Source organism: Ricinus communis, chromosome 6 (genome assembly GCF_019578655.1).
Source record: "Ricinus communis isolate WT05 ecotype wild-type chromosome 6, ASM1957865v1, whole genome shotgun sequence".
Lineage (NCBI taxonomy): Eukaryota > Viridiplantae > Streptophyta > Magnoliopsida > Malpighiales > Euphorbiaceae > Ricinus > Ricinus communis.
Genome location: NC_063261.1, coordinates 8,124,051 through 8,133,876, shown reverse-complemented (window position 1 = coordinate 8,133,876; position 9,826 = coordinate 8,124,051). Strand labels below are relative to the sequence as shown.

The 9,826-nt window shown below is 33.3% G+C and overlaps 1 protein-coding gene across 1 annotated transcript; it reads right to left on the bottom strand.

Moving 5' to 3' along the window:
- Positions 1–1,396: 1,396 nt before the first annotated feature.
- On the bottom strand, positions 1,397–3,433 carry LOC8289299 (homeobox-leucine zipper protein HOX11). The gene is made up of 4 exons (XM_002512128.4): positions 2,908–3,433; positions 2,401–2,684; positions 2,224–2,303; positions 1,397–2,117 (listed from the first exon to the last, which is right to left on the bottom strand). The coding sequence occupies exons 1-4, from the start codon at positions 3,320–3,322 to the stop codon at positions 1,760–1,762; spliced, it is 1,137 nt and encodes a 378-aa protein (XP_002512174.1). The 5' UTR covers positions 3,323–3,433; the 3' UTR covers positions 1,397–1,759.
- Positions 3,434–9,826: the final 6,393 nt, after the last annotated feature.

Here is a 9,826-nt window from a genome sequence, read left to right as displayed (position 1 = left end):
ATATACTCAACATATTATTTTACCTTGTAGCAATTTATGTCATGTTTTACATATAATATTTTCAACAAATTTTCAAATTTTTAAATAAAAAAAAGTACCTTTTAGATTTATTTATTTATGTATGCATCATTAATATCACAAAATCAAACAAAACGTAATAATATTTTATAAATATTAATATATTTTAAATTTATTATTTAATAAAAGTACATTGAACATATAAAAATTTTCTTTAAATATATCTAACATTTACTTTTTCATTTAAAAAAATTAAATCGGTTATTTTTATAAATAAGATTTTGTCTTAGATTATTTTTATAAATAAAATTTCATGCTGAATAATTTATTATCAGCAATTTTATAAGTATTTTATATTTTTATAGTATTTATTAAAAAAACAGTATTTTTAATGGCAAACAAGACATAACCAAAATGGATCATACGCCAATCAAACTTAAAAAAAATTCAAATCGAGCAAAAGCTCACCCCGCCCGAGTTTTGAACATAAACATCTGGTGAGAAGTCACGTGCCTTGCAACTTATTTAGACGAAAAAGATTTAAAAAAAAAAGAAAGAAAAATTGAATAATGAGCAACGTACTTCCCCCGTGTGTATTCATAATTGGGATTGCCCAAAAGGATACCGATTTTAAAGGGAACATATTATATCACTGTCTTGTCCATCTGTGTCCCCACAAACACTCGCTACCCTATGCTTTGCAGTCTGCCCGACTTTCCAAGTCCAGTCCCCAGTCCCTACCTATAATAACAGACACTTTCCATTTACCCCACTCCTCCTTCCTTATTAATAATTTTCAACCTTGGCTTTCAATGTAATCTTACGAACGTTTGCTTGGGACTCTGATAGAGCCTTTAAAATACTTTTTTTTTAATAATTTTTTCACTAAATTCTTTTTTGGAAAATAGTTTTATTTGTAATTTTAGTTAATGTTGAAAGAATAAGTTTAACTTGTTTTTAATTTTTTTATAAACTATTTTATCATATTATCTTTTCTAAAAAAATTTATCTGCAGTTTCAAACTAATTCCGGTCTTTTCTTAAAAAAAGTATTTAAAATTTAAGAAAATTAATTATTATTTTAGAAAATGCTTTTACCAAAAGCAATCATGAAAAAAAAATAAAAATAAAATAGGAGATACAAAATCTACCTTTTTGGCCACTTGAGATTTGAATAAAATTCTATATCTTCATCTTGTGTTCAAACAAATTAAATAAATAAAAAACCTATGCTTTGTTAAAGGAACCCTTGATCCACGCCTTCACCAAACCAATTAGTTTAATTAATCAACCAATCGAATTTAGATTAATCTCACACCTACAAATGCAGTCAACATTAATACTAATGATAACAACACCATCGATCAAGCACCAACTTATTAAACAAATTGTTTACTTTTCCATTTTACTTTCCAAGAAAGTGAAGGAAAATTTCTATTTAACAAGAAAATAACATTCTTTCAACATGATCTTTTTCTTGAAACAGTATGTTTTCTCTGATCCTACTACTACTAGTATATGATATGGCAAAACCAAGAAAATTCCAACTTTTTCTTTTCTTTTACAAGAATTCCCCTCCAAACAGATGAAACCATGTAATTAATTAACCAACCCATTAATGAACTGAATCAAATAACCTATAAGATTTCTTCTCTCTCTAGGAAAAAAACCCTTATATATGTACATAAGTTATGAACACTGGAACCTCTAGTTTCTCTTCTCTTAATTTATAACTCTTGACTTTAAGAAGCTGTAGGCTGATGAGAATGGGTTTGTGTGTGAACAAATGGATATAATCTTGTTTTAGTACTGAGGGACAGTCCTGTGCCTTTGGATGAGGCCGGTTCGGTGCTAATATTGTTCTTGGTAGTAGTGGTGGTGGTGGTTGTTGTGGCAGTGGCTGTGGAGGTGGTGGCAACTCTCTCACAAGAGGGACACATAGTTAGAGTGGTGGCAGGAACTTGCATGTAGAATGGATTTGAAGACGTTAAAGCTCTTAATTCTTGAAGCTCCTTATGCAGTCTTCTATTCTCTTCTGTTAATGTCTCACAACACCTCTTTAAGTACTCACAATCCACCTCGGTTTGCTTCAATTTGGTCCTATTAATATTAATAATCAAATTCAAAATTTTATCTATTTAATTAAAATCCAAAGAAGTTTTAAAAGAAAATACGAAAATTAACTTTAATATCATAGATTTTATACCTTGCTCTTCTGTTCTGAAACCAGACTTCAACTTGGCGTGGACGGAGACTAAGCTGTTTTGCAAGAGCCAGCTTTTGTTTCTGCACCATTATTAAATCAAGATTAATTGAGAATTAATTATCTTTCTTTAGTACCCTTTTGGTTTTTTTGTTTTTATTTTTGGGGGGAGGCACTTACAGGATTGAGAGTGTTATGTTCTTTAAAGCTTTCTTCAAGAAAAGCAGACTGTTCCTTGGAGAGCCTGAGTTTCTTTCTAGCACTACCATTCTCATCCTCGTCACTAGCTCTTGAAGAAGCTCTTTCACCCTCATGATGATTTCCACCTTTACCGTATATGCAAAAATCCATTTGAAATGATGAGGCTGCACTGTTTGGTGTCGAAGATGACAAAGCCGCCCCATCCTCAGCCTCCTCCACCGCCGGTAGCCGATTCACATCTAACCCTTTTGCATCATAACTTCCTGTTGTCCAAGAAAACACACACAAGAGGAAGCTTAAACATATAATTCGGAAAGCATAGTTGGTTGAGACGTCTGGCTCAAGACTGAACCAGATAATAAAAGATACACAACAAAACAAAAATAACCCAAATTGAATACAAAGAAAACAATTTCTGGGTAGTAGGTAAACTAGTTAAATAAAGGAGAAAAAAAAGGATTTTTTCTTTTGTTTTTTTATTTGTACCGTTATCAGAAGAAGGCCAAAGAAGAGCATGGTGATGATGACGAGGGACGACAACAGGAGTGTTTGGTAGAAGATCAAGCTGAATTATAGGTGGATCTGTGGAAGGCCTTCTATGATGTTGATGATCAGTATCTATGAGATCATGATCAGGTGCTGCTCTCTTGATTTTTATTGTTGACGTTGTTGCTGCTGTATCTGTACTGTAATTGTTGCTACTATGTTTCCCTTTATCACCATCTTCTTCTGCTTCTTGTTCATCATGATGATGATCAGCATCTTGCTGTTCATTTCTAGGATTTGGGTCGATAGACAAGCCCATGCAAAACCCTAAGCGTCTTTTGCTAGAGACATCTCTTGCTTTCTCTATGAACCCCAATGGCTTTGAAGCATCTCCTAAGCTTAAACCAAGCTCCATCTCCTAAGAAAGAGATAGAGAAAATGGAGAAGACGGGTTTATGGTTTTTGCAGTGAAAAACACTGGAAAGAGTCTTTATTGAGAGAGAGACAGTCTTTGTAGTCCTAATATCTGTCAAATAATAATTCCTAATAATAATCATATATTTTCTTTTTGGAACAACAGTAATAATCAGATTCAACAAAAAAAAAAAAAAAAAATTTGGATTTTTTTCTTTCTTTGATTTTTCCTTAAATTTTTGCCTGGTGAGAGAAATTAGTTTGACCGACTATCCCAGGTTGACAAATATTATACGTTTTCACTGGAAGGGTATTTTCTTCGAGATTTGCTATCTTATTTTCAAAAAATAATTATTACAATAATAAAAAGATTTTCCTGCTATGTGTAAACAGTGCTGTTAGCACTGAATCAGTGATCCAACCGATTAAGGTTCGGTTACCAATTTTATTCGGTCGAATTAATTGGGTCAAGAGTACGATTGGTTTGTTAAATCTTTTAATATTTATCGAAAAGCTGCTTTGACAAATAAGTTAACTCATTAATTTATATATATATATATATATATATATATATGTTAATTTTGAGATGTTTAATCAAAATTCTTTTGAGATATAAATCTTTTTAACATAAGTATTATAATTTTGATACAAAGTTTTTATTTTTGATATGCCCATTTATTTTAATACAAATAAAATTTATCTTTTAATGTACTTTTATAATTTTATAATTAATATTATATTTTTAATTTTAATATTATATTAATTAATAAAATAAATTTTTAAAAGGATCTCACATGCTGTAATGGATGTTTGTAAAATACAAAATGTCGCATTTATAAGAAATAGCTCGTTAAATATTAAAATTAAAAAACGAGATACACAAATAAAGAAGATAGCTTTCGGATCCATATCTGAGTATAGCGAAACTACTTTATGGAATCTAATACACCACTCAAATTAGTAAAAGTATCTCAGAGAATTGCTCAGGTGGTGACTCTCTTTCTCTGCGCCAATCTTTGTGATTAGTTAGCGTATTCTCAATTTGGTTGAAGAGTCTTGAAGTGCCGCAGTTGCTAGAGACACTCGAGTGCGCATCCGAGTCCTCCGCCCATAGTGGTGACTCTGCTGGGAATAAAAGAAGCTAATATTAGTGTATCCTTATCTTCAATTGTATCACTTAATAATTTATTCTTGCATCACTATGACATTTTTACAAGTTATCACTTTGGTTTCTATAGCCCCAATGGTGTTGGTTAGTAGCTCTTTGACTCCATTCAGACCTTGAAATTACGACATTGGCTAACCATCACTCACAAGTGCAAGTAAATTTTCTTCGCTGCATGGACCCCTAAATAAGGAGACGACCAAAGGAAGGATATTTGACTTGTGGGAGCCTTTTCTCTTATCCGAGACTTAGCGCATGATAGTGACAGTAAATTTTCCCTAAGTACCCAATTGCTTGCTAATTGAGATATTTTCCATTATAAGAGTTTAATCCCATATCTTAGAAAGCCTTGGCCAAAAAAAAAATAGTGAACTTTGGCCAAAAAAATGTAGACTTTATTTTTATATTGAAAAGTATCACCTCGTCTGTTAAAATTGCTTTGAGAGCTATCAGTATATGCACTAGTACTTATTATTCATGTTGTTAATAAGCCCAGACTAAAAATCCTAGGAAAGATGGACTCACCTCGAATTATCTATGGGAGTAATAAGGTCGGAAGAATGATTGCAGAATACCTTGTAAATCTTCTTTGATTGCTAATCCCTAACTTTCTTTATTACATGTGCATCATTGATGAGAACCCATGTAGCATAAGAAATCCTACTTTAACAAGGAATCCTAATAATGAAAATTCTACTTTCTCAAAGAATCCTACTTCAACAAGGAGTCATAATTCCATTAGGAATCCTAATCCAGTAAGGAGTCTTGATGACATTAGGAGTTCAAGCGACAAAAGGAATCCTATTTTCACTAGGAATTCTAATTCAACTAGGAGTCCTAGTCAAATTCAAAGTCCAAGTGAGATTGGGCTTAATCAAAATAATGAGCCTCAAGATATTCTTATCAACTTAATCCAACATATGGAGGCATGAACAAGTCAAGATAGCCCAAGAAAATCAAGTGAAGCTATTTGGAGCCCAATACTCAAGAATGGGCTGCATATCACATGTTATTTAAACCTAATTTTCATGTTTATTATACGGACTTGGGTTGGAAAATTTTTAGGAGTATTTGTTTATTTAAAGAAGTCTTTTAATTATTAGGAATCTTGCATAAAGTTATCTATTTAGTTTAGAAATTCTACTTCTAGTCTTATTATTATTTGTTTCCTTATCATTATAGAATTAAGTTTTTTTAAGGCCTATATAAACTAGTACGAATTTCTATGTAAAAAGAGTGGTTGAATATTGATTATTTTGGAGTTAATTCTCTTCTTTTGTTCTTTATGAACTTGCTCAGTTTATCAAGTGAAAGCTTGGTATTTCACAAACTTAGTTTAATCTAAACTTTTGTTTATGCTAAACAGGATTTAATTCTTTATAATTAAGGTTCTTAATTACAAGTTATTTAAGGGCCTTGTTGGGAGTTAGAGTTTTTTACTTGATTAGGTGAACGATCCTTGGTGAAGACATCAACATTGAATACGAGTTTGTCACAAGTTAGCCACATTTGTATCATTTGTATCAAATTTTTGGCTCATCAATAAAGTATGTATCCTTTATTTTTTTTAGTTGATCATTTTCTTTAGTGTTAGAAAACAAAAAAATATATCTTAATTTGTTATTTTCTTCTTTTTTGTGATTTATTTTCTTGTCTAGAGTATTTTCTTGCTCAATTCGTATTCCTTCCTATTCTTAGAGTCCAATTAATTTTTTTTCCTTTACTTCTTAAGTGTTAAATACGTTCTTTATTCTATATAAATCAAATTTGTCATTTTCATTTAATTCATTCATTACACTGAGTTTTTCATTAATTCATCTTATTCTTGTGTGTTTTATTGTATTTAGACTTAATCTTAGTCATTAAGTTTAGTTTCATTTTCTTAGTTAGTGTTCTTGTATGTTCTAAATCTGATTCCTTGGTTATTGAGTCGTTACAACTTTGGTTGTTTAGTAATTGATTATTTTAGCCTTTATAAGTAACAAAGGTTAGGGTTTGAGTGTTAAACACGTGAAATTGTGTGTCTGAGATGTTTTGTCAAGAGGAGTTTGCTAGAGGACGTCGAAATCTTCTTTATTAATCTTATAATAGTTTGTGGGGAAGAAAGAATGATGATTATTATGAAAAATGTCGGTGAAATTTTTATAATCCTAACCTAAAATAAAGAAGATAGAAAGACAATCTCGTCAAGGTTTCAATGATGAACTTTTAGAGGATATAAAATCTTAAGGAGCAACCTTAATTCACTTAAAAATAGTCTTAAAGATTTAAAGGGGTTGGTTCATCGTTATGCTAAGCATCTTGAAGATATAGCCGAGTCTAAGTCATTTTTGAACACTAATATTGATAATGTAGAAAAGGTAAATTGCTCTACTGATGTCAATAAAGAATTTGAAGAGGTGATTATTAAAGATGGTGAGGAAGACAACTTTTTGCCACCTTTAAGTGAGTCCAAAATTGAAGAGATCATTGTCGAAGATAAGGCAAAAGTCGAGTTAGTGAAGAATGAGAATGTATTGCTTGATACAATAGAGTCCTTTAAGCATGTCGATTTTATTGGCATTGAAAGTATAATCTGTTCTAAAGTTCAATAATGAGTTCTTATTATTTTTTGAGATTATATATTTGCTTCTTTCACAATATTCGGGCAAGATTCGAGGACAAAGCTTTTCAAAGAAAGGGGAAATGATGAGAATCCATATAACACAAGGAATCCTAATGATGAAAATCCTTCTTGCTCAAAGAATTCTACTTCAATAAGGAGTCCTAATTCTACTAGGAATCCTAATCCATTAAGGATACCTAATGACATTAGCAGTTCAAGCGACAAAATGAATCCTATTTCCACTAAAAATCCTAATCTAGCTAAGAATCCTAATCAGATTCAAAGTCCAAGTGAGATTGGGCTTAATCAAAACAATGAGCCTCAAGATACTCTTATCAACTTAATCCAACATATAGAGGCATGAACAAGTCAAGATAAGCCTAAGATAATCAAGTGAAGCTATTTAGAGTCCAATACTCAAGAATGGGCTATCATATGTTACTTAAGCCCAATTATCATGTTTATTATATGGGCTTGGGTTGGATGAATTTTAGGAGTATTTGTTCATTTAAAGAAGTCTTTTAATAGTTAGGAGTCTTGCTTTAAGTTATCTATTTAGTTTAGGAGTTTTACTCCTAATCTTATTATTATTTATTTCCTTATCATTATAGAATTAGATTTTTTTAAGGCCTATATAAGCTAGTATGAATTTCTATATAAAGGGAGTGGTTGAATATTGATTATTTTGTAGTTAATTTTCTTCTATTGTTCTCTATGAACTTGGTGAATTTATCAAGTGAAGGCTTGGTATTTTACAAACTTAGTTTAATCTAAACTTTTATTTATATTAAACAGCCTTTAATTCTTTATAATTAAGATTCTTAAGTACAAGTTATTTAAGGGTCTTGTTGGGAGTTAGAGTTTCTTTGCTTGATTAGGTGAACGATCCTTAGTGAAGACATTAACATTGAATACAGGTTTGGCACAAGTTAGCCACGTTCATACCTGTGACAGCCTGACCTAGAGAAGCAGTCCGACGAGGGCTGGAAGTGAACGTCGGGACAAAAGATAGGATGCCTGGACAAGGAGCGACTTCTGGTAGGCTTCTAGGATAGCAGCACTCTGAGGTACGAAAGTACATGAATGAATCAAATTGCACATCAAAATGGGGTGGGGAATGGTTGATAACATATATGTAAAGAGTTGGAACTAATCACATGAGGTGCATTTTGGTTGTTTGGCTGTGGAGTTGTAGGAGCTCCAAAATTAAACGTGCTTGGTTCAGAGCAATCCCAGGATGGAGGACCTCCTAGGAAGTTCTTGAACCCGCCAAAGGGACAAAACCGTGAGGCCAGTGGGAGCCAAAGCAGACAATATCTCATGTGATCTGGTTTCGGATTGTTATAAATGGTATCAGAGCAGGACCCCTCTAGTAAATGTGTGTTTCGAGGACGAACCGGGCGAAAGCTGGTGGGCATGTGATAGCTTGACCTAGAGAAGCAGTTCGATAAGGGTGGGAAGTAAACGCCGGGGCAAAAGATAGGATGCCTGGACAAGGAGCGCCCTCTGGCAGGCTTCTAGGATGGCAGCACTCTAAGGTACTAGGATACATGAATGAATCGAATTGCACATCGAAATGGGGTGGGGAATGGTTTATAATATATATGTAAATAGTTGGAACTAATCATATGAGGTGCCTTTTGGTTGTTTAGCTGTGGAGTTATAGGAACTCCAAAGTTAAATGTGCTTTATTCCTAGAAATTCTAGGATGGGGGACCTCCTGGGAAGTTTTCGAGCCCGCCAAAGGGATAAAATTGTGAGGCCAGTAGGGTCCAAAGCGGACAATATCTCATGTGATCTGGTTGCATTCCATGCATCACTCTAACTCTTTATTTTGAAGCCATATAGATTCTCCTTTGGGTTAAAAGAGATAAGAGAATGGTAGGCTGGAGAGGGTACCGACCTCACTGAAGATTCAGTCCATAATAAAGTATCATGAAAGACCAAAGGGTCAACCTTCTGTGATTGAGACTAAAGCTACAACCAAGACTGAAATGGCTAACGAGCAAGATGTCAAGATCTTTAAGAACGTTGTTATCAAAGACCTAAGGGGAGTGATTCTGGAAGAGCTTTAACAACTTATTGCTGAAATGGTTGCGAACCAAGCCTCACTGGTTGATCCAACTGCCCTTATAGTGGCTAATCCCCCTGTTGTTGTTGATCTGGTTGCTATTATTAATGAAATTGCCACTGCTGCCATAACTAATAACACTGTTAGAAGGGGAGTACCCTGAAACTTTTAGAATTTTAATGTGTTTATACTAGACCAAGCTAGGAAAGAGATTGTTCTTGCTACTAACGAGGTAGTAAGTGGCTTGAGTACAATGCTTGATAAGATGAGTTTGTAGTAGCCCTGACTTATGACTTTGATGAGTTAGTCATGATTGGGGAAGACTAGCTGCCTACCAAGTTCAGAACGCCCTGGATGAACAAGTTCAATAGGACTGGTGATCCGAAGGTTCATTTGAAATAGTATGTTGCCATTAGAGGGGCTACTCAAATGAGTAAGATCCAAATTGTTAAGCTGTTTGTACTATTCTTAGAGGAACCTGTTGTGAACTAGTATCATGGCTTAGAAAGATCTACGAAAGATGAACGACAAGATTTATGTGGAGCTTTTTGCCCATTCCAATCTCAGCCTTCTCATCTTCTATTGGATAGGCTTGATGTGCGGATAGGTCAGGATGTGGTGCTCCGCTTTCTTTCTATCTAATCCTAGCATATCGTTGTATGAC

What these genes read in the sequence shown, in the direction of transcription:
- LOC8289299 (XM_002512128.4), bottom strand. Translation starts at nt 3,322, where the DNA reads ATGGAGCTTGGTTTAAGCTTAGGAGATGCTTCAAAGCCATTGGGGTTC. An exon ending in TTGGCCTTCTTCTGATAACG is followed by an intron (nt 2,685 to 2,907) that starts GTACAAATAAAA and finishes CTTGGACAACAG; the next exon opens with GAAGTTATGATGCAAAAGGG. An exon ending in TTTCAGAACAGAAGAGCAAG is followed by an intron (nt 2,118 to 2,223) that starts GTATAAAATCTA and finishes TAATATTAATAG; the next exon opens with GACCAAATTGAAGCAAACCG.